General features: G+C 31.9%; 1 protein-coding gene across 2 annotated transcripts in view; it reads right to left on the bottom strand.

Moving 5' to 3' along the window:
• Positions 1-26,426, bottom strand: part of LOC124363431 (protein nervous wreck) — a 64,211-nt gene extending 37,785 nt beyond the window's left edge. For both annotated transcript variants that reach the window (XM_046818682.1, XM_046818688.1), the window contains exons 1-4: positions 26,378-26,426; positions 6,361-6,458; positions 763-808; positions 282-367 (exon numbers count right to left, since the gene is read on the bottom strand). In XM_046818682.1, coding sequence (XP_046674638.1) covers positions 282-367; positions 763-808; positions 6,361-6,458; positions 26,378-26,398 — 251 coding nt within the window. In that variant the 5' untranslated portion in view covers positions 26,399-26,426. The remainder of the gene's footprint in view (positions 1-281; positions 368-762; positions 809-6,360; positions 6,459-26,377) is intronic.
• Positions 26,427-27,079: the final 653 nt, after the last annotated feature.

Raw genomic sequence — 27,079 nt, forward strand, 5'->3', positions numbered from 1 at the left:
CAAAAGTTCTGTTCAAAGTATATTGCTGACAATGGATGATTTGCAAGGATAACATATTTACATACTTTTTCTGCAACATTGTCGATGGAAAATGTTTCAAAACAAAAACCTGCTTATAATAATAAAACATTATAAAAGTTATTAAATATTCATCAAACAAAATACAATTCATAAAAGATCAAATATTAACCAACCATTTTCTATACACTATTAAATATAATTTAAAAACTAATCAATTTAGACATTTTAGTACAAACAATAAACTTTAAATGAAACATTACCATTTTTCCTCCGATCCTTCAGTCTTTATATCAGGTATGTTGGGAATTTTTTTGTTCAGGAATGCTGACGAAATCTTGAGGAGTGCCTGAAAAATAAACATTCTTTCAAACAATTGATCAAAATACATTAATTAATCAGTATAGTTATTTGATTTAAAATTTAAAAATTTCTGGAACACTATTCCAAATATTTAGTTAACACCAATTATTAAATAATGTTAAGAATTTTACCTTAAAATTTTAATGAAGTACATAGTTTTGTACAAAATTATTTAATTGTTGAGGATAGTACAATTTGGAATAAGCAATTCCAGGGAAAAAATACATGAGTTCAGACAAGAAATTTGTGACATTATGAATTGTTACATACAGTAATTCAAGATTCAACATTTAATCATCTTGCTATTACAAGTAATTGTTTGGTGTTCAAATAAAAGTAAATACAACGCAAATGCACAACATTTTATTCTATATTACATACCTCTGAGTAGGACTTTTCAATAGCTGATCGTTTAATTATAAAATTCCTGAAACAAATACACAATATTATTTTATGTTTCTAAAAAGTTAACCAGTTTATCTAGAGAGATATACATATTTAATTTCTCATTGAAAAAATGACACAATTTAATTGCCTTATAATAGAAAAAATATTTGTACTGCATCATAATTATTTAAGGGTTGCTTTTACCAATCCAAATGTATATTATACAAGATTGGTTTTGTTCCATAGCCCTTCTTAATGCTAATTTTACTCAACATCCATTATAGCATTATTATGATCGGTTTGAAAACTTCATCACATAGTTTAAACTGACAAACTAAGAAATATTTATACACAATCCAAACACTAAATTTAAAATGACACCTAAAAAGGTTAGACAGCACAACCTAGAAAGTATCCTGAAGAGGTGATAGACGATGAAATTGATCTGATAAAACAAATTGAGGAAATAGCTAAAAGAATAATTTATTATTGTCTAAAGTTTGTATTCACAACTGAGCTTTTTTTACCTCCATGTTTATAATTGGCTGAGCATTAACAAAGCATATCACTCGAGAGGTTGGAAAAACTGATCTATAGGCTTGAAATGTTGCAACGAGATGCATCTCACAGCATAACAAATATTTTTACATTGGTCTTATGTGTAAGGCTAGTTGCACACACACCGATTTTGGACGACCGATTTTTACCGGCCGTCCAAATTCCAATGTGAACTGGCGCCGATCAGCTGTCGGCGTGTGTGCCAGGTTCCGTTCCCTCATTCAGTTCACTATTGGAATTTGGACGGCCGGTAAAAAATCGGTCGTCCAAAATCGGTGTGTGTGCAACTAGCCTAACCATGCTGACAACGAGTAAATAACAAAATAAATCAATTTGTAAACTGAGTACAATCATATGAGATTTGTAAAATGTAAAACTTTTTTTTATAGAAATAATAACTAGCTGTTTCCCGCGGCTTCACACGCTTTATGTAAGCCTTGGCCATGTATTTGAACTTCTGGTTCAAGTGCATTATATTTCTAGCACTGATGTAGAGTTTGCCTTGTTGTCACGATCAAGAAAATCTGTGTATGCTTATTATATAGCCATTATACACATACATGTATTTTATTATAAAGCGGTCTAACAGTCAAGCTTTAATTTCAACCATATATTTACTGATGGCGAGAGAAAAGAAGAGACCTGGCCCGTGCCGGCGCACAGCCGTGTACTAGTGTGTTGCCGCGCGGTTATTTCAGGCGCTTCGCCCCACAGCCAACCCTGCGAATTGTTTATCCTAGCAATGGAACAGTGAAACAATAATGGAATTACGAAACAAGACGCAGCAACATACTAGTAGTAGCGCCTGCAAATTTCAGATAGGCCAGAATCCAGGTCTCTTCTTTTCTCTCGCCATCAGTATCATAAAGACAAACATATAATCTAACTTAGTGCCTTCAAATAGTCTTTGGCAAATTAATATACGTAACTGTCTCGTAATTGCAGTTTATAATTTGCAGGCACTTTGAAAACTTTTATATTTTGCAGCGCCACCTCGTGGTGAGTTGGCGAGATACATCAATAGGGATAGCATATAAACCTTTTCCGTCGAAAAGTACATATACATTCAAATTTTCATAATGATCGGTCAAATAGTGTACAATTCCATAAAGGACAAACACACAAACATTCATTTATATATATATACTAGCGGGCCCGGCGCGCTTTGCTGCGCATTTCAATAATTTTTTGCAAAAAGTTGCCCGCGGCTTCGCACGCAATTTCCCGTTGAAAACAGTACACTATATTCACTTATTCTTTTTCTATCACATTCTAAACATTGCTGAGATAATTGATAGTCGTTCCATCGTGAGCCTCTTGGGCGTATTATGAAGGTATGTACCATATTCCTGCCTCTATCTAGCTGTTACCCACGGCTTCGCACGCAAATCTTAAGAACCGAAGTCCTTATATTACTTAGTAAATTTTTTTTTTTACTATAATAAATTTTAGATTAAATTAGTTATATCTCCGATGCCACGATTGAGCTTGCTTTGTTGTCTCGATCGAGAGAATATGTACACACGGAGTTTTGAGAACCATACTTCTGTCAAAAAAAACAACTAAGGTTGATTTTATAACATTCTTTATATTTGTAGCCAACGTAAGATAGTAATTATGATATCTGCATTACTCTTCTGATCAAGCATGAGCATGGTTTATATTAAATAAATATTGCAGTTAAAGGTGAATTTTTACGTCAAATTTGAATTGTATTATCTGGATAGTAAAGTCTATGTTTAACAGTGATTGCAAAAACAGTTTAAAACAAAATTTGTCGTTTCTCTTAAGCTTACTCTATGCTTTAAAACTATAAGTGTAATATATGTTTACAAAGAACAGCTGATTAAAAATTTGAAAAGACGTTAACATATGTTTGCTGCAATGCATTTCTTATGGGTATTTCTGTAACCAGTGGGGCGGAATCCTGAATCGGGAAAGGGATGGGCATAGCTTATAAACCTGAAAAATACATATACGTACAAATTTTCATCATGATTCCAATAGTTCACGATTCCATAAAGGACAAACATACAAACATTCAATATATAGACTATGCGCATTTCAATAATGCAAAATGCAATTTCCCGTTGAAAACAGCATTGCATAGTCGTTCCATCGTGAGCCTCTTCTTATGGTATGTACCATATTTATCTAGCTGTTACCCACGGCTTCGCACGTGAACCGAAGTGGGATCTCCGATGCCACGATTGATCGATCGAGAGAATATGTACACACGGAGGAGGACTAAGGTTGCTTTATATTTGTAGCCAACGTAAGATAGTAATTATGATATCTGCATTACTCTTCTGATCAAGCATGAGCTGCAGTTAAAGGTGAATTTTTACGTCAAATTTGAATTGTATTATCTGGATAGTAAAGTCTATGTTTAACAGTGATTACAGTTTAAACAAAATTTGTCGTTTCTCTTAAGCTTACTCTATGCTTTCATCAGCATTTGAAAAGACGTTAACATATGTTTGCTGCAATGCATTTCTTATGGGTATTTCTGTAACCAGTGGGGCGGAATCCTGAATCTGGGCATAGCTTATAAACCTTCTCCGTGGAAAAATACATATACGTACAAATTTTCATCATGACAATAGTTCACGATTCCATAAAGGACAAACATACAAACATTCATTTTTATATATATAGAAGATATAGATAGAAAAAATAACAAGAGTGAAAAGTCAATGTTAAAAGAAGGTGACAAGATTTGATTTCAGTTTAAACTTATATAGTAGTATCCTCTCTAGTTCACCGGAACTTATATTATTTGAACACTGCTATGAAACCTAACTTAATGATCAAAATTGTTAATGAATTATGCGGTAAGATGTCTTGAGAAAGATTTCATTTGTAGGATTAGAAATTTGCATGAAACTTCATCTCTACATTGACAAGAATAAGTACAGTGATAATTGAATTTGAGTAAGCCTCACTGAATCGTCATGATTTATCACACAGTAGGCTGACATAATTTCTCTATAGTCTGCCAGAAGATATAAACATATTTTCTGTATGATTGTCTGTCTGTCGCAAGGACAACTCGAGAATGAAATATGCTATAGATTTGAAATATTGCAAGAAACCTCAATGAAGCCTATCACTGACACATGGTGTGGCTACTCCTACCTTGTTTAGCACACTTATAATTTGGCTGTCAGACATGTTTCATCATACAAGGTAAGAGACGTCAGATCACAAGACATGCACCAACGTCAAATTCAATCTTGGTTATATGGAAATAAAGTTTCTAGCAAAACCTCAAGTCTAAAGTTACAATGCATTCTCAACATATCCTATAGACAAATAAATAAACAGATATAAGAGAAATTTTCCTCAGCCACCTAAATGATGAACTTTAGTAACTCTTATCAAAATCTCATCTAGGGACCTTGCATATGTATCTTGAGAACAAATTGAGCTATAGACTTGACATTTTGCATAAAATTTCATTTATATATATATATATATATATATATATATATATATATATATATATATATATATACAGATATATAATTTCAATAAACATTGAATCACAAAAATTACTTTTTGTGATTCAATGCCTTATTTAATTTCAATAAATTCAATGTTTATTGAAATTAAATAAGGCTATTGCCATTTATAGAATTTAATATATATATATATATATATATATATATATATATATATATATGCAAAATTTTAAGTCTATAGCTCAATTTGTTCTCAAGAGATGCTATCCCATGAACATACAGACAGACAGAAGAGACTTTGTCAGCCCCCTGAGTAATAAGTAGTATTTGCTAATGCACAAAAAAATTCAGATAAAACAGAATTTACAAAAACAATTAGCCTAAAAGAAAAATATTACACTTTCCTTGAAAATTAATTTATCAGATATTGAAAAATACTAAATAGAAAAAAAGGTTTACTTACTTTTATTGATTTTATAATGTTATATCTGACTCAATAATAGGAAATTAAAGGCAATTTTATTACAACAAAGAATTTAAGTTGGTGTAATTAGTTTTTTGTTGGATTAATTATTTTTTATTTCACATTCACAGCCGTTAAACTTAACTTCCCTAAGACAGAAAAATGACAAAATATTCTTTACATTCCACAAGAAATTACAGACAGTTATAGGGTAGGAATTTTTCACATTTTTTAACACGTTCCAAAAAAAAAAAAAACAAATACAACGGACAAAATAAACTTAAGATACAAATATACATTTTTATGGTATATATATTGACCAGGGAATTACATGTTAAAAAATATTACTTTTATAAATTAAATATTTTATAATTGAAAAATTTACTACTTTCATTGGTCATCATATACTGAAAAAATTATGGCCTTATCTCAAACCGTTTTTCGGTGTGCCTTATTATAAGATGATGGTAAATATTCTATAAGAATATGGTTAAAGTTTCTTGTGAAACAAACATTTATTCTACATTTTCTATCTAGAAAAGGTATTTACCTTAAAAGGCTGTGACTAAAAATATTTAAAAACTCAACTAATGATTGCACCACAATAAATAATGTAATATTAAATCTACGACAATTCAATAAACTAAAATATACTACTATAACTATAATATTGACAATTTTAATAAGAACTAGCTTAATTGACAAGCATTATTCTAACAGCCACAAAATTATAAGATATAATGAATATTATTAAATAAATGTTACAATTCATAAAATAAGAACAGAACAAAATTTGATTCCTTTAAAATCTGAGCTAACACTATTAACATGCAAATTCCAATTAACTGTAAGTTAGATAAAAAATTTCTGTAAATCCAAAACTTAATTATTTCTTTATATTTTATTACCATACCTATTGACTTTTATATAATTCACTAGGATATTCCTACAATCTCTTGTTAAAAAATAATATTAAAAAAAGTTATATTGATATGAAATAAAACTCTAGAACTTATCAAAGGAATTGTTTAGCGAGTTATGTGGCGTTTGAACAAAGCTTCTTATAGCCTTGAGCAAGCTCTTTGGTACGTTAACTGGAACTCTCACCTAATGTCGTCGAGAAGCTCACACTCATTCTGGTTTTTCAGTTGTAGTTTGGCAAGCTGCTCTGCATGTAGATTCTTGAGGAACTTTGCGTAATTTCCCTGGAAATTAATTATAACCTTTCATTTGGTTTTTATATTAAATGAAGATATATATTTAGAACAATGATAAACTTAACAATGTGATAAATCATTAGTATACAATGCTGAAGACTTGCTTTTGACATAGTAAACAGCAGACAGTAAATGAGAGCTGTAACAGTAGAAGATTCATATCAACTGGTGGGAGTTGAATGCAGGCTTCCTCTGAAAATTGCTCACTTCCTGAATGTTCTAGTGGGAACCCACATTGCTGTCATAAAAAGAAGTTAACACCTTCAAAATGATTTTTGACATATCTTTTTTCTAATGTAGTGGATATTTCATAAATCATCCCAAGTATATGTATGTGCTTTCTCTATAAACCAATTTCATTACTCGACTCAAATAATTATGCCATTTCCTTTCAAGTGAATTTTTAAATTTGATTCTGTCACCTTACTGATAATTTTGAACAATCAGCAGTTTCCATACATGATGCTCCTAAGCCTATAAGGGGATACCCAAAAGCTGTCTGAATCAAGACTTGCATACTATCTAATTGTCTCACTAAGTGTGTAACTTACTGATAGTTCAGTGCCACCCTACCTTGTTCTGTCTGAATCAAGACTTGCATACTATCTAATTGTCTCACTAAGTGTGTAACTTACTGATAGTTCAGTGCCACCCTACCTTGTTCTGTCTGAATCAAGACTTGCATACTATCTAATTGTCTCACTAAGTGTGTAACTTACTGATAGTTCAGTGCCACCCTACCTTGTTCTGTCTGAATCAAGACTTGCATACTATCTAATTGTCTCACTAAGTGTGTAACTTACTGATAGTTCATTGCCACCCTACCTTGTTCTGTCTGAATCAAGACTTGCATACTATCTAATTGTCTCACTAAGTGTGTAACTTACTGATAGTTCAGTGCCACCCTACCTTGTTCTGTCTGAATCAAGACTTGCATACTATCTAATTGTCTCACTAAGTGTGTAACTTACTGATAGTTCAGTGCCACCCTACATTGTTCTGTCTGCCTTTAATGATTATTTTTGCTAGTGCTGTTTTAATTTCTCTTTGATATTATGATGGCAAGTTTAAGTGAACAATTCCTGCTAAAACAGTTAACAAAAGATCATGCTGTGAGGAAAACCTCAAATACACAAGTGGTGTTCACATTTTAAAATTGGTTAAATATTGATTGATGAAAAACAATCTTTCTGGACATTCAATTGTCAAAACAGACAAAAATGTTGAAAAAACTTTCAAGCTTTCAATTTTCAAAGACTGTTAATCAAGCATTTTATGTGAAGATTGCACAAAAGTAATTACCATAAAGACAAAAAATTTTTGGACAAACAGGAGGCTACTTTTTTAATTTATGACTAACCATTTCTGTTAACCAGTTTTTATTTTTAAAATCATTATCCCGCTGCTTCACAAGCCTACCTTACATGACCTTGCTCTATGTGATTTGATCTTATTTACTTACATGAAGAGGCATGTGAAGGAACTAAGATTTGACAACATTAATAATGTTAAAAAAAACTAAAGAGTTATTTCCATACTAGATCACTGAAGATAAATGTTTTAAACAAAAATATAATAAACTATTGGGCAAACATATCAAGTGCAATGGAATCATATTTGGAAGGGAATAACATTGTTTTGTAAAGAAATTATATACAGCTTTAAAAAAATAATTCTTCTTTTATTTGGGTACCCCCTCATAAGCATATTTTGTTGAATCATAAAACATTGAACCAATGCAAACAACATTTGTATTTCCTTGTGCTTTGAAACTGAAAGAACTCAAGTTTGGCCATCAAGAAAACTGTAAACCATAGCGACAATAATTAATGAACGTGTTTCAATAGTTGAATTTAGTAGGTGGTGAGCCAGTAAAAATATTAAAAATTTATTATTTCACTGGGGATACTGTTGTTATGAGTGTGTTCAATCTTAAATTGATAATCAATCCCTAACATACATTACTTTTCACAGACATCTATTAAACAATATATAGCCACACATAGGGAAATAAGTATTTAAGAAATTGGTTCAGAGCATTGAAAGAGGAAAATAATGCACTAGAACAGATATCAATAAACACTCTGTACTGTCTGTCTATCTATAAATGCTTTTAGAAAATTTTGACATTCATAAATGGTTCGGGATAGAGCATTCAAATTTGGTACTTGTATGATTATGTTAGCTATCTACAGTTTGACAAAACATGAATTTTCCTCTATATTTTATGACAAAAATTAGTTTTTACTAATACATTTATATTTGTAAAAGTTCAAAATTTAAAAAAATTGTTGCCAGATTAATAAAACCTCCAATACGATTCATCTGCAATATCAGTTTTACTGAATTAGACTGTTTTCAGTCTTATGTTCCATTGAGTTTTTTTTTATGCCCTGAACCTATTTCTGAAATATATGTCACTTGTTATGAAACACTTTGTATATTTGTTATAAAACAGGGTTTTTATAAATGGTTGAGTTATAAAATCTAATCTTAATATCAATTAAGCAGCTGATTTTTTATCAGTTGCAACAACAATGAAATAAGCTGAATACAGCTGAGCATAACTACTACCACTACAGTGTTTATCCAATTGATTAACACTTTATACAGAACAAGAGGCACAGTAGGGCGCGCTGTATGCCACAAAACACTTTACTCTGATTAACGACAACAGCTGACAGCTACAACAGGGTGGGAAGCTAAACTGTTTACTGAGTAGCACACTTGGTTGTGTGCAGGGTAGGGTGTGCTGTATGCCACCATACACTTTACTCTGATTAACGACAACAGCTGACAGCTACAACAGGGTGGGAAGCTAAACTGTTTACTGAGTAGCACACTTTTTTGTGTGCAGGGTAGGGTGTGCTGTATGCCACTGTACACTTTACTCTGATTAACGACAACTGCTGACAGCTAGAACAGGGTGGGAAGCTAAACTGTTTACTGAGTAGCACACTTGGTTGTGTGCAGGGTAGGGTGTGCTGTATGCCACCGTACACTTTACTCTGATTAACGACAACTGCTGACAGCTACAACAGGGTGGGAAGCTAAACTGTTTACTGAGTAGCACACTTGGTTGTGTGCATGGTAGGGCGTGCTGTATGCCACCATACACTTTACTCTGATTAACGACAACAGCTGACAGCTACAACAGGGTGGGAAGCTAAACTGTTTACTGAGTAGCACACTTGGTTGTGTGCATGGTAGGGCGTGCTGTATGCCACCATACACTTTACTCTGATTAACGACAACAGCTGACAGCTACAACAGGGTGGGAAGCTAAACTGTTTACTGAGTAGCACACTTGGTTGTATGCAGAGTAGGGTGTGCTGTATGCCACCGTGCACTTTACTCTGATTAACAACAACAGCTGACAGCTACAACAGGGTGGGAAGCTAAACTGTTTACTGAGTAGCACACTTGGTTGTGTGCAGGGTAGGGTGTGCTGTATGCCACCTGTACACTTTACTCTGATTAACGACAACAACAGCTGACAGCTACAACAGGGTGGGAAGCTAAACTGTTTACTGAGTAGCACACTTGGTTGTGTGCAGGGTAGGGTGTGCTGTATGCCACCATACACTTTACTCTGATTAACGACAACAGCTGACAGCTACAACAGGGTGGGAAGCTAAACTGTTTACTGAGTAGCACACTTGGTTGTATGCAGAGTAGTATGCCACTTTACTCTGATTCAGCTGGTGGGAAGCTAAACTGTTTACTGAGTAGCACACTTATGCAGGTAGGGTGTGCTGTATGCCACCGTGCACTTTACTCTGATTAACAACAACAGCTGACAGCTACAACAGGGTGGGAAGCTAAACTGTTTACTGAGTAGCACACTTGGTTGTGTGCAGGGTAGGGTGTGCTGTATGCCACCATACACTTTACTCTGATTAACAACAACAGCTGACAGCTACAACAGGGTGGGAAGCTAAACTGTTTACTGAGTAGCACACTTGGTTGTGTCATGTGTTTTACATGTTAAGTTAGTCAGGAAGGATTAATTTGCACATAAATTGTGTTCTTTCTGGATTCTTTTTGTCCTTTTAAATATCTTCAACAGTTACTTGAAGTAGTTACAACAATTGTGTTATTCTATGTTCCACATTAAGAAATAAACATAAAACATAAATTTGTAATTTTAAAGACTGTCCAGTACAATCCCATTACTTTTCATTTGTTCTTTTGAAAAAAAAAGAACAAGAAATTTATTCTTGAAAGGAATTTTTTTAGTGTACGGTACTGCATTTTACACAATTAAAAACATAAAATATTTGGAAAATACTAATTACTTACTACAATACTAATTCATAATTATTTCCAATAGTAAATTATAAATGTTTTTAAAGGAAAGTATTGGTTTTGAAAGAAAAAACATAAAGAAAACAAGATTTGGATAGATTTTCCATGATAAAGGAAGGACTAGAAGGAAAATCTGTTACCTGGAACAAGTTGATTCAAGAAAAGAATGTCATATATCTACACTTGCTAAGGACATAGATTATAATGCAGATATAGGAGGAGGGCTGCTGTTTGGGCAGCTTATGACATTAATTGGTTGACTCAGCAAAGGAAAATTCTAATGTTGGTAGAAACCTAGGTTATGGAGTGAGGAGCACTGGCTGTACTAACCATGGCTAGAAATATAAAGAGCAATATCTTGGCTCTCTGGAGACTAGATTGCTTAACCCCTCCTCACTCACATCTTCAAGACAGCCAGAAAGAAAATATCAAGTTCTAGATTTCAAGTTATTTTAAATAAATCCACCTAGATCCGAGTCTAATAGATTAAAAGTCGAACAGAGGAAAAATATTATGATGTTGGGTGTTCCATTCTAGTTGACTGCACTGGTCTAGAATAACTAGGTTATAATAAGAGAAGACTAATCCAATTAAATCCTATGAGTACAGGACAAAAGTAATTGTTGTTAAAAGTGTGGTGGACCAGTGCCTGAGGCCACCGATTGACTGCCAAAAGATGAGTATATGTTATTAGCATAGTAACAGATTCTATTTTCAATGATCTCTGGCTAGTCATACTATCTGCAAGTTTCTGTCCACGGCAAAGAGCGTGTGTAAATATCTTTAAAGAAATTTAAGAAATAGGATTGCTATCGGCAACAGATTGTGTTTTTTAAACATTTGATCTTGGGGTCAAAAATTGAATAGGCAGTCCATCGATCTGTCCATCTATGCCAATTACTCTTTTGTTAGATTCTGTCAGGTCCTTCAACACTGCTGTATCGGTTTATTATAGACAATAATTAAAGACTATTTGGTTACACTATTGTTGTTTAAAAAACTTCATAAACAAATCTTACAGTTTTTAAGTACTGCATCTAATATAAAAGTCACTTAGTTTGTAAATTATAAGTTTTAAAAATTTGTGTTTTTCTTAATAATAATACAATATTTACAATAAACTTGTAATCGATTTAACATTCCAGATTTTGCTTTATAATGCACTAACTTAAAAATTGGAGGTATAATTTTAGCAAAAGTCAATCAAGTATAAAGCCACATGCCTGGTTGAAAAATACTCAAAAATACTTATCTGCACTTTTTGTGTATGGAAGAAAGCAGTGGAAAGTAGCAAATAAATGTGAAAAGGTGAAAATCAGTACCAATAACCATTGCTTAAATGTATGCATTTTAACTTTTACTCTCTGATAATTTTAAATTATTTTCAAACATAAATGTAGAGGTATATTTTCAAGATGGGCCAAATGTTAAGCTCTCAAATGTACAAAAGCGTAAAAGTTGTAATAGGGCAAAATGGCAAAGCAGTTCAATTCAAATACTTACACTCTCGATGTTTCGTTTGTTTGGAGATGGGGGCCGCCACCAGGCCTGATGGAAATGAAGAAATAATAACAAACAAAAGAATAATAATAAACATGTAAAACATACAAATAAATAAAAGTCCTGAACCAAAGTTAAATAAATTTCCCATAATTAAACCATTCATTTTAATATGGCAAGTAACTCTCTTATCGATTTGGTAATAATGTTATTCAGTAAATGTAAGAAGTAGTCTTTTATCATATATAATATGATTTTATCTAGTTTTAATGATGTCAAAAGTAATTTTTTAGTTACATGTTGCAAAAATAATATAACTTTTGCCAAATTGTCAAATGAAATGTTTGTTAATGCAGTTGATACAGCTGGGAAAGTCCTAGTGAAGAATAAGAATCACATTTCTATATAATAATAAAAAATATTTAATTTAAATAAATTTGTTTATTTGAAATCGCTGTTACAAGTTTTTAAAAATTAACAATCAATATTTTTTATTCATGCAGCAAAGCTTCTGAAAATAAAAAATTCTAAAAACCCTTGTGACTTATGCAACTAGTTTGTTGATTTAAGAGCTGGCTGTAGTGAAACAACTTTTGAGTTTTTCCCACAAGAACAATGTTAAACCTCAAGAATTTTATACCTTCTGATCATAAAGTTATGGGATATGTCTCATTTTAAAAGTCTTTGAGCTTATTATTACGCATTCAAACTCTATTTAGTTGTTATCCTAAAGTTTATACTTTGTAGTATTCAATTTCTTCACTACAGCTTTATACTGAACGATCTTCAACACTCAATCCGATTATATGCAATAAGATTTCTATGTCTGCAATAGCCGGCGTGATAAACTACTTTACAATCACTGTCTAGCTATAATACATGTATGTAGTTAACACCTTCACTGCTGGTCTATACTAAGTGAGACTTGCTACTCTCAACGTTATTCTGCATCGTAAGGCGTCTGCTGCAGTCTACACGTTAAACAATGAAATAAAAAATGTTGATTTTTCCGAATAACCAATAAAATTTGATCTAAAAGACTGTTTCAATGTGTATTAATTATATCTTTAAGATGAAAGATCTCGTATAATTCTAGGCTACGACTAAAAATGAGGTTGTACAAATGCATGCATGAGGTTTAAAATGATTCTACTAGGCCTAAAATCAAGATGGCCACCACTAAAGTCAGCTCTTCGGATTCAAGACGTTAGGAGTTAAATATGTTGAAGAGCATACAATATCATCTTCGTTATACAAATTAAAATATTTGTTTAAATCTAACAGAATGTTTCTAGAGTACTCTTATGTTTATAAATTTAATTTTATACATTTGAAGTTTTCAAATCTTAACCATTTAAAGCTTGAAAATCAAAATCAAGGCATAATAAAGATGTATTTTCTTATAAATTTGCTTTAGGTGTAAAGGTTTTGACATTAACAATAGATTTTAAGATTAAATAACACAAAGAATGCAATAATTATAAATATTTAAAAATCAATGCCATAAACAGAATCTGAATGTTTTATATTTTTTCTTGTTTATTTTATCATCAAAACTATTCAATTTTGTAAAGAAAGCATTTTTCAGTATTTGTTATTATTTGCCTAATCATGAATTTTCTTGTTTAACTTTGACTTACTAATAAAGGTAAAGTCTTATCTAATGTTTTTGAAATATTTCCAAAGCTTTTAAGTGTTCTGTGTTAATTTTTCAATGAGTAACCAAGTAAATTCTCATAAACTGAATATTATTTTGTAATTTTTTTCATTTATTTTAATACTATAAAACAAACATTGATGGAAATGACACTAAATAACAAAATCAGAGGTCTGCATTAAACGTTTTTATATAGCATACTAATAATTTTTTAATTATTAATTCTAATATATAGCATTTGAACAACCCCCCATAGTAAAGTAGAGCAGGACTATGAATTAGTGTGTTGAAGTCCTTAATTGAAAAGGAAACAAGAAGAATAACAGTGTTCATTTTTGTTATATACCAAATCAGGTTTAACAATCACATTAACACACTTTAACATGTTCTATTAATGAAAACTGTTGGTATATATAAATGCAATTTGAAGTGTTTCTTACTATGAATGATAATGAAAGAGTGAAGAGAGGTCAAGCACGAATTGACTTGCACATGTAAGGCTTCCTTCATCTGCATTGGAGAAAATAACAAGCCAAAACCAGCATAACTATTGTTTGACCTTATGAAAATAGAATTGTATTTTTAAACTCGTTCCTTCATTGTACTTATATAATAGACAAAAATTAAGAAATATTTGTATTTTTACAATTCACGAACATCCAATCTCACATAAGTATTAAGTAACTTATTGGGGATATACATAGTCAGTTCATCATCTGGTTTCACACAGCAACATGAATTAAACTTCAATATGTACTGTACTGTATATATAAAATTATATAACATGTATAAAATTTAAATAAAATGTATTCACAAAATAAGAGTGTGCTGTCAGAGCAAGTATTATTTTGTAAATCAATTTTTCAATCTTCATTAAAATAAAATTTGGCTATTATAATTTATAAAAATTTAATGGATATATACTGTATTTATTAAATAGTTTATATTAACTATGATACTGAAAGGATTACTTCTACCATATTTACAATGAACATGTTTTCGACTGTACCAGCAACAATAAAAAACATTGTCGTTGTAACTAAGTTAATAGTCATACTGTAGTGAATATACTATTTAATTAGTGCAATGAAAGGAAACAGCAAAGACATGTATGGACTAACATTAATATGAATGAAAGATAAATTATTGTATGTATCATAATTACACTGATTGTTACTGTAGTGTGTTGTAAATTCATCGTTATTGACCATGATTTAACATTCTTTTATGAGGGTCAAACTAATAATAACAATTATATTTGAACAACTGTAAACGAATTGGATAGAGGTTGGGGTTGCTTCCTGCCGAGATTCTATGCTGTATCCACCATGAAGAGTGATAATAGTACCACAACAACAACAATATCTCAGTCATGCCATCTTGGAAGAAGAGAAATCTTTCTCTGTTCAGTCTCTACCATTCAAAGCAGCCATGGTATAGCACTCCTTCTGTCAATACATTTTTCTATTAAATTAACTGTGGTTTTATTAGAAACTAGCATTGCTGGACTTTTTACAATTACACATAAAAGATGCACTATTTAATTATTTTTTGTTAATCCTTTTTGAGAATGTCAAATGCCGAAATATACCATTAAACGTTATTAAGGACATTTGTAACCACAGGTCTTATTATTGTTTATATTTATTAATTGAGCATTTTTGCATTTATACAACCGAAATGAATATATATATCAGAAACAGAAAACCACTATTACTAATTTAAAGCTCTTGACACAATCCAAATATTTCTTTCAATTTTGGAGCCTTATATGCTTATAAAAAGATTATTCACAAATTTATGGCATTATTTACCATGGTACAGGCAATTTAAAATACTTTTTTACAACATTGAAGGCTTGTTCAATGCCTTTATTCCATGATGTTTGCTGGCCTAAAATAAAAAATAATTACAAGACATTACTTGGCTGAGACACCTTATCATTTTAGACCCCATTTGTGGTGGTGCTTATAAAACACCACAGTATTTGAGTGGTTTAATGCCACCAGCCTTCGGTCTTACATACATGATTGCTTGTGTACAAAGTTATTAGTGGATTTATGGACCTAAAGAATCTTATGTGGCCCAGTCCATGTTTACGTCACTTCTTAATTTATAACATTTTAAGTAGCTTATGTCTGTAAGACTATAAGCATTGATAATAATAAAGTATATTGTATTGTTAATAAAATGGGTGTTTAGGACTAATATTACTCGACATTTAGGCCTACCTATTTTTACAAGTAGGCCATAGGTTTATACCTTTATCAGAATCGATTTCCAAACACACCTCAATCTACATCGTTATCAAACAAACAAAACATGTTGTAATATTCTTAATTTTGTAATTTCTCTGATTCAGAGTCGATTTAAATTGAGGTTTATTATTAATTCTCGGTACGACGAAATAGTCTTGGACCTAAGAGATTTTATGTTGTCAACAAAACGCTCAACTTATTTCCGTCAATAAATTCAACTACAATTATTCCAATAGTTAAAAAATAATTGTGTTTTCATTCAAAAGCTAATTTTTCTGTGGTATTTTTTTAATTGTTAGTATTAAATACGGAATTATCCCAAACAAAGCCATACTCCATAACCCGTCCATACACACGCGCACGCACGCACACACATTCAATTTGAATAAGATATTCATCAATCAATGTAAAACGTAAACATATAGCAGACGACAGACGTTACTGTTAGATACTAAATCGACATCCCAGCTGGCTAAAGAGTATAGAAAACTGGTTAAAGCAGCAGAAAATCACTTACAAAAGAGGAGTATACAATTTTGAAACATTTATAAATCTGTAAGTATTGGCCTTTGAAGTATATGATAGTTAATATGAAAACTCTTATGCCATTATGTAAAGACTTTCAGCGTTTCAAAAACATTTAATGCAAAAATATCTATGAAGTGACGTTGAGATTATGAGGGTTTAAACTCTATAGCTAATGTTCCAAAGTGAAACATTAGATTTAATATAAAATTTATGGTGAAAGCGTTTACAATATCCAAAAAGTAACCTGAGATATTTTCATAATAAGTTAGGTCTGTAATCTTCTGTTACATCAGTACACATAAATGTTTAAGATTCTGTTATCACTCAATTTTTTAAACTTTTAATCATAAAACCTAAATATAGGTATTCTTAAAATAAAACTCCACTAACAAGTTGCACATGTTGTTGAACTTGCTAAAAATTCTAGATTATGCATACACTGTAATCATGGACATGGAGTGTACTCGGTATTAAGATGCTGCAATCAGTTTTCGGACGTGGTATTTTTTTGTAAGTGCCACTGTTACATCCCTTTACAACACCTTCGCCGAAGACAGGAAAAGTTAAAAAAATTACCACTCCATGAGCTTTTATACGCATTTGAAATATCAAGTAAACAAGTGACGAATCTCAATAAAACAGCTGAAAATAGAGATATTGTGCCTTTTACCGGCATTATTTGTATATATTTCTTATTTTTAATTTTCTTTACAAATCTACCCACACATATCATACATTTCAAATCAATCTTCACAGCCTCGGCCTAACTATTGCCTTCCAATTATTGCTGATCACGCCATCTATCGTCATAATTAAACAACAATAGTTTCATACAAACCCATCAGTTATATTTACCTTTCTATCATTCTATTTAAAGCGCCTTTAATGTCTTATCAAGTCAAATCAACAAGTCTGTTCCGCCAACCATGTACATAGCACGTTTGCTTACTGCTCACATACTTATCAAAGTCGCAGTAATATTTTAGGTTTCCTATTTGCATTTTTATATTGAACTTTTTAAACAATTAATTACAACCTGTTTTTTTTAGTTATCAACTCCAGGGAAATCCTCGCTACTAGGAAAGGGTGCACCCTCCGGCCACTTCTAGTCTCAATGAAGGTTAGTGCTAATCACGCCAAAATATTATTTTTATATTTTGTATACAGTCCATCACTCTTAGACTTCACATACATAAATGACATTTCTTGTAGTTTTGTAACTTAGATGATTGGCATCGTTTTATAATTATATCACTGATGAAAATGTTAAATGTTCTACGAATAGATGTTATTGCCTTCAGCCAGTTTTCACATATGTAGGCAATAAAAAAAAATCGCAACTCTACTCTTACGTGGGCCTCATTGCAAGATACTCGAAATTGATACTTTACATGCATACAATTGCACGTGAACAACCTACTTTTTTGGTTTTTTATTAACTTTGGGAAACGAATATCAGACGTCTGTGATAAAAAAAATACTCAACCATAGTTAAAAAAATATGTTTAATGACAGTATAAAAAATTAAAAGAATTGAAAGTTGCTTGGATAATAACATTAAAATTGTCTGGATAAATATAATCAGACATTAATATGTTTTTATATACTCGTACTTTAGTAATTTTATTACTGAAACAAAAAAAATCAAGGATTAAGTGAATTTGCGCAAACAAACTTTGTTCGTTTTACTAGCATATTAATTTACTACTTCAACATAGATCGCTCATTTAATTACATTTATTCCAGAATTGCCCATTTATGATTTAAATAAGGTTTGATTTATTGAAAATAAAAGCAATCCAAAAGTCTTAAAAAGCATACAACGTGTTTCAACTCAGTGCAAAATGTCTGTTAAAATTCATCAGATTTGCTTGATATATTTTTGCCGATTTTGGGGGCTCATGTCATGATATGGTTATGCTCAACTGCAATTCTTAGTTATTTTCAAACAACTGCAATTCAAACAATTTTTTGTGATTTCTACAATATGTGAGTACACATCAAAAACACAGGAGATCTCATGTTCATTTGTAAGCGGATTCAAAATCAAAGATAGTGGACTATTGCATCACTGTAGGGCCAAACATCATATTAGTAAGGGCTATATTAACTTTTTAACTTGAGGCCAAGAGGATCTGATCATGTTGGAAAATAAAAGTTTATATGCCTATTAAAATATCAATATTCAAACAATTCAAAAGGGTTTTAACTTTCGTATCGGATATAGAACCAAATCAAACGTTGTGGATTTTCTTGTTTTAATTAGGTTGGATGTGAAATTATTTTTATTATTGATTTGATTGAACACTGTGAAATATCTCATTTTGTATCCAAAAATGATAACGCTCATGACAATATAGCGGAATAAATCTGGTGTGCACGGAACAGGAACTGCACTTTCATCAAGGGTACACGACCAAGTTAGGGATTTTACCTAATATGCCGTATCGTGGAGAGCGTGCTTTGCACTAGCTCCCTCAGATTACTTAAAAGTTAATTCAATACTTTCTGCTAGACGTTATTAGAAAGTATCTCCACTAGTCTTAACTGAAATCTATGTGTTCACATTTGTTTTTTTAACTACAACGATAATAGGTGTTTCCATTTTATTTTTACTTTCTCATACCTGACATAGGATAGGTAATGCATATAGCGATTCCAGAAATTTCATATTATTAAGAGCGGTCTCATATCTCTTTGTTTGTGTCTTTATCGGCTTAATCTGGAACATCTAAAGTTTTGTAACAGAACGGACAACTGACTCTACATGAGGGTTTCTTAGGTCTTTTACAGACTAATACTGTAAAGCCTCAAAATATGTTATGAGATGTCGAAAGGAAATTTAAATTTTTACCTATGACATTGTTTTGAATTTACTAAATTATCTAAAAAAAACCGCGAGGAATAATGCTAAAGTGATTTCTATTTTGTGTTTTATCTGTGAAATAGTATTTACAAATCTGAAACCACTGTGCTCCTAAAGTAAATATAAATACGGTTTATTTCATAAAAGAATAGTTTTATATGACAAATTATTTTTAAGCGTTTAATACATGCTAGAAACTATTGTCTAAGATAATTTTTCTGTGATACTGGTTAACACTAACGGGAAAAGGTGGGAAGGATTTGCGCAGTGGTAGATTCCGAGGATACGTTACTGTAGGAACTCACGTTTGGTGTAGCGGGGGTATGGAGGAGCGGAGTAGGTTCGAGGGAATTCCTTGAACTACCCACTCCAAAAAATATATCGTTATACTTACCGCACCCCTCTACCCAAGCGTAAACTCGCCCGCAATGTTCGTTTGCCTTATTAAACTTAAGAGTATCATTTAGTCGTTAACAGTACAGTTGATCCTGTACATTATTTAATAACTATTCGTTATTAAGGAGTTGACGAAATTTATTGATAATTATTGTAGTACGTTTAACATGTGTATAGTGCCTATTTAAATACATACTTATTCTAAATGTTCTAATTTATAGTAACAATTACAAGGCGGCCGAATATTTTCTATTTGTGTTATCAGTAATTGCTAATGCATTTACTTTAAACGCATGAAATAATTGAGAACTACAAAAGTAGTAGTACAATTAATAATACTAAACAACGCTACAATCATACTAAAATAATTGCCAACATTAGAATTACTAATCAATGACAATAGTCTAATAGACAACAATAAAACAAGAACAACGATAAAAACAATATGATTAATAATATTTCGCAAACACAACATTTTATAATAAAAAAAGAAGATATAGTTAAACTATAACAATTTTTTGTAATTACGAATTATGAATATAATGTTATTTGATTTAAAAACTTCAGTAAATTATTCATAGTCTAGCATGCCCACTGTTTTTAGAAATGCGTGAAAAGTTATTGACAGGGAGCCCTGACAGGCGGCGGGCGCACTCCTCTCGCTACTCCACTCGTGAGCTCCGTACAGAAGTCTTCGACAAGAGTACAAAGCCTCTCATGCTGTTCTTCAGTTGGGAGTTGATCTATCGCCTTATTTTATAACTGAGACCACTGCCATTACAAAATACTGTATGTTATGCCAAATATCGAGTTTTACAAATTCTAACTATAGAAATAACAGCTTTTGAACTCGTATGTACTGTTTGACGGTATTTTAATTTGGCTACGTGTTATCCTGTTATCTACCACCTCACAATATTCTCATCTAAGCTCGATCTTCCAATACCATGTTACTGTAGCAAAGCAATTAAGATTTGACAATGGCATCGCTTAATCTGAACCAAATTAGACAAGGAATCTTGGGTTATCAACATTGCCGGCTCAATATGCGGCAGTAACAATTAAGGGCACCTGTCTTCTAAAATATTTTAAAAGGAGGAGTGCATAAAGGTATAACATTTGCATTCTTTCATTGCTAAAAACCGGTTTATATATAAATTGCAATATGATATTACTTGTTGGGGAGGGGCCTATTATTCTATTATTCGACCTATTATTATAAATCAGAACAAGATCATTAGGGTTATTGTCAGAGCTAATCGGCGTGATTCTTCTTTTCCTCTTTATATTCAGCTTGGAATACTTCCGCTTAGATATTTGTACATTTATAGGGTACTCAGGATATTTTTCTCAAGAGGTGGCCACACACTGGGAAATGTAAATGTTCACTCGAATAGGTTACAAATTTTAAACCGAGTAACTATTCCTTTTCCTAAATTAGAAGTTTACAAACGTTTTTATACATTCATAGCTCCGAAGCTCTATAACAAATTACCTTTCGCTGTGTCCTCGCCGAAACATTGGGTACGTTCATACGAAGTTTGAAATGCTGGTTTTTTACAATTGATGTAGAGCGACTCATAAATTAGATATTTTGTTAAAGAATTTTTTATTGTATGAGTGGGTAATAGTTAAATCTTTATCTATTGTGTCTAAGTATCTTTGTCGTGTGTTTGTATGTGTGTATATGTTTGAGTAATGTATGTGTTTGTAAGTTTATGTTTATATGTGTGTATTTTATGTATGTGTATATACGTATATTTATCTGTATGTGTATGTATGTGTATATGTATGTACGTACGTGTGTGTGTATGTATATGTATGTGAATTTATGTAGTAATTTAATTATTTTTTTATTTGTTGTGGTAATGTAATGTATTGTATTTCATTATGAAATACAACTTAATTGTGTGCTTTGTTTTAAATATTGGTATGGTTTATTCATTACTATGATTATGTATATTTTACTCTGAAAGAGGAGCTGCCAGGCCCATCTGCCTTAAATTAATAATTAGTGATGGCAACCTCAACTCAGCTAATAGCTCTGAGGTGCCTATTCATTGTACTTTTTTGATGTAATTTTTGTGTGAACAAATGATCGTAATGTACTTTGGAAATAAAGATTCTTGATATGTATAACATTGGAAAGATGAATTAAATAAATAAAATGCATTCCAACAAGAGATATATCAAACACAAAATAATATAGAAGAAACTCCATATTACTTTATGAAGCTAGTGCCCGGTACAAGACAAATAATTGATCAGAGAACTATATCTATGTATATTTAATATTGCCACTATAACAAAGTCCCGCACGGGCTTGATAATTCATGAATGAATACAGATAAAACAATAACTCAGTACATCATTACTTCACCTATAAATCTACTTTTTGAAGTAACTACCATTTTTTGTCATGTCCGGGGGGGGGGGGTGGCCCGTACGGAGTCAGAAGGAAATATTAAAGAGAGCATAGGTCAAGTAGTACATCAAATTAAAGGCCTTTATTAGTAGAGTACAATGCCGTAAATCCGGTCTCAAAATGTTAACTCCTTTAAAAAATACGCTGGTTTAAAGTTTGAATCATTCACAATGTAAGTCCTGTTCTAGATGATTTACTCGTAACATTATTGTCTTCGCTCAAGTTGTGAAAGTTAAACTTAATAACTTAGTAAATGAATACTGAACTTAAGAAAAATTTTATAAGGTAGTTAGTGGCTTTACACATAAAATGGAGGAAAATCTACAAGGGAATCATCAAAAATATTTAACTTAAGCATAGCTCAAGGTGCACATCATCATAAAGGGTTTGTTTAGCACAGATGAATGATAAAGGGATAAACCTGGTGTCAGCTATTAAAATATAAAGTTATTATTTTTAGCTTCGGTTTTGGACTTGACTTGATGTAGGCCTACATTTTATATTACATTTTAAAACGGCATTTTAAACCTTTTTATTCAATCTATACTATTTAACAATCTTTTTCTTTTTTATTTGCCTAATTTGTTTCCTTGAACTTATACGATATGTTAATAGTTGTTCTGATATTCGGGGCAGAGACGAATCCAATAAATCATAATCGGTATAGTCAGTCATTCTTGAGTTATAAATGGTGTAACAAACCCGACTTTGTTATATATATATATATATATATATATATATATATATATATAATATACTATTCATCTTTATCGACCTTAAAGTTCAATTTGTTATGGGCTCAAACAGATTATTGAAAGATGGATTTTTAAACTACAGTAAAAAAACAACAGACACTTCATCATGGTGAGGATGGAAGCATCAAATGGAACTGATGCTGAAACACCATGATGTATTTCATCTTGTTTTGGGGATAAGAGATAACCCTGATGAACCAAAGGATACAATGGAAAATAAAAAGTTTCATGAATTAGCTGTTGAAGTTTATAAAGATGATTATTCCTTAAATCAAGTGCTTATTGTGAATTCCCTTGATGATGCACATGTAGAGTTGAATGCTACAAATGGGTATGCTAGGGATATTTGGCAGAAGCTTTTAAGTGTTTATGATCAATCGCTTAGTCAAAGACTTGATAGGACTATGGAACAGTTCTTTAGATTTAGCATGGATGCGAGTGAAGACATTATTAAGTACATTTCAAAACTACAACTTGATAATGAGTCTTTTGAGTTTAAGAATGTTTGGGATGTATTCTTAAAAAAACATCGCTCTATGGACCAGGTAATTGACATATTCGACTGTTTGAATCACGTTTACCTGAGAATCCTCCAACTGTAGGCTTACAAGTTTGTAATGCAAATAAACACTCTGAAAGGCCATTTAAAGATGTTAAAACAAAGGAGGGTTACCGTAAGAAACTGTTAAAATGTTACATTTGTAGAGGTCCATACTTTGTTGCACCATAAAAACATGTTAATAATAATAAATCAAATCGTTGGTTTGTGTGTTCCATTATAAACGGACATAAAGATAAGTTTTGCAGCTTCCAAACAAATAGCTTCACATCACATGAACTATAGCAAACGTTTTCTTTTACACATATGACTCATTTGCTGAACCAGTTCTTATTACTGTGAGCAATGGCGAAGTTATCAATACTTTTGGTGAAGGGAACATAATGTCAATCACAATTGGACATAAACAAATTAACCAGAATTTCGGAGAGAGTTTCGTATGTTCCTAACATAGGAAGGAATTCAATGTCTATGGGTTGCTCAGTTGGAAAGGGTTATATTGTCAAAGCATGAATAGATACTGGTCCGTCTTAATTAAAAAGAGGAAACCCTCGGTTGTTTAGTCAAAATAAAAATGGACTGTATGGAATTTGATACCAAAGTCATCATAAACTGAAGCTGGTATGTTTTAGTTGTATGAAGATAATCATTCAAGACTGGGATTAGGCCCTTGTTCATCAGGGGCATATTTTGTAAATTCTGAATAGAAAATTGTCCCTGCAGGGACAGAGAATTGGCCTCCACACAGTTCAATGCACGAGAAAGACTTCCGCCATAGGATCTACCCAAGTCGCATGACCTACCTACCTCTTAAAACGTATGAAGATTTAAACTGCTCTCCAATCAAATCAATGGAAATAACATTAATGCCTGATTTCAAAAGAAGATTTTAAATAAATAGGGGACTAAAACCAATTCAATGTTAATTACGATTTTTATATAAACCTGACATATTGTATATTTATTGCATTTTTGTTTTATGCTGAAAACCAACATGCAATACCATGTTTTACGACTTATTTGTCTTCATTAACAAGGCTATTCGTTGTAAGTCGTTATCTAGTTACCTGATGAACGATAGGGTTGAAATTTAACAGTAACGTACCCTCGCATAGATGTTATAAGATTTACCGTTATGTGACTTAAGTAATATTTTTTTTCTTTCGAAGTGGTTTCTTTCTTCTAGTTTCCAATAGACCGATAGGATTTATATTTTACCGTAACGTAATCCCGTGAAGACGTTTTTAGATTCGTCACTACGTGACTTAATTATGTAAACAAGACCATTCGTTTGAAGCAATTACTTGTGTTTTCCAGGCTTAGCTCAAAATTTGATGGTTCTTGGTTCCTGCAGAAAATATCCGATATCCTGAAATATTAAAGACGAAATGCCTACATAGGGACACTGTAACAATAATTTCACGACTTCGGAAAACAGCCAAAACACATATAATGTATTTTTGAATGAAGTTGTTATGTACGAAATTTGAAGGTATAATTGGAAACTTTAAATTTGATATTCCAATAAAAAAATGTTTCTGACTTGGCGGAAATTTTACATGACAAATATTCTATTGGAGGTCACTTTTGTCAGGTTATGTACGAGATAAAAAGTTTAAATGGGCAACCCCAGTACCCATTAATCCCCTATGAAACAAATAAAAAATTATGAACATGAATTAAAATACATTTTGAAGATGAATACCTTGTTCATGGTGTGCACTAGGGCATTGGTTCTCCAAATTAGTTATACACCGAACTAAACAACCCTAACGAAGTTTGTATTACATGGTCCTATCCAAGGAGGTCAAAGGAAATGAGTTCGTTTCGCCTTAAGATTAAAGGAACTTAATTAGCGTTGGGCCACATAAAACCAGTTTAACAAGTAGAACGGCTAATTTTGACTGGGGCGAGAAACAGAAGGCGGTGCAAGAACACGCCTTATCTACAACGGGAGCCGCTTGGTTAGCTTGGTTTACCTGTCACTAACATCAGCTGTTTGTGAAGTAAACGTCGTATTATCGACCGAACCTTCGTCTATTAACAGACGTTCTGTTCTGGTTCTGTGTCTGTACTGAAACCAACTGACTGTCGATTCGATTAATCTTGAACCAGAATTGGAATTTAAGTTCGACATAAATCGTTAAGATGGATTCACCGAGAGGTTTTCTATACAACTGCATTTAAAACTGGTACATGAAACAGTAAAATAAAACAAATTGTTTTAATATCAAGTATTTAAGCACTTTCGTTAATACTTCATAAGGCTATATTGTTTCTATCAAAAGTAAAATAGGTGGAGTTTTTGCGTGGGTGGTCGAAACTCTGTTAAAACCCTTCTGTTGTCTAATCAACGTTCAGTATACCAATCTTTCAAACAAAATATTTGTCTTAACTATTATAATTTAAATATAAATTACAAACTTCATAATATCTATCAAAAATCCAAAAAATAACAAATCAATTTCATGGACTAAGGTCGCCATGTGAAAACACTAAATTTGTGGAATGATCCGCTGCATTTCTTAGCGAGGGTACTTCAATTTTTCTGATATCCTGATGAACACATGGATATTAATGATTTGCAACTGTAAAAAACACAAGGACACATTTTCTAATTCACATTTGCCGTAAAATGAGTAAGAACCAACTCACTTTTCTCGGAGGAGGCTGCATGGTCCCGACATGAACTGGAATAGCACTCCCACTAACACCAGTATATTGATTCGGGCTATTCCACCCCGTGAACATCCCCCCCACATCAAGTCACCAGTGGCGGCGCGGCGGAATGCCACTTCAATCTCCTCTTCAATGGGCGAATATCAGCTGAAAAATACGAGGTACAAAATAATGCCCCTATTGTTTCTATCGGGGTGAATAATTCCGCTTACTTCTAACTGGTCGCCATTGAGTAGAATCCCGCGTACTTCTAACTGGCCACCATTGATTAGTCTTCACATTTACCTATCCGTAATTTATTTTTTGAATAATTTACATTGGTTTATGTTTAATTTGACACCAAAATCTTGGAATAGAGAGCAGTAACAACAAATTTATTCATTACTCTACTTTCTTATTTTAACTTCATTATATTCTAGAGATTTTGTAATATTATTCTTTAATTCATGAACATTTTAATAATTTTCTAACTAACCAAAACACACTTTTTAATGTTCCACACAGTCAAATGCAGTGATTTTATTGGATAGTAACATATAACCATTAATTTTTAATTTCGACCTTTTAACTTTATAATACATAATAATGTATTCTGATATACGAAAAACAAACTATTGAAAGCAATTCCCAAATAACAGTTTTAAATTATTGTTTTCAACAAAATGATCAGAGATGTGT

Source organism: Homalodisca vitripennis, chromosome 1 (genome assembly GCF_021130785.1).
Source record: "Homalodisca vitripennis isolate AUS2020 chromosome 1, UT_GWSS_2.1, whole genome shotgun sequence".
NCBI lineage: Eukaryota > Metazoa > Arthropoda > Insecta > Hemiptera > Cicadellidae > Homalodisca > Homalodisca vitripennis.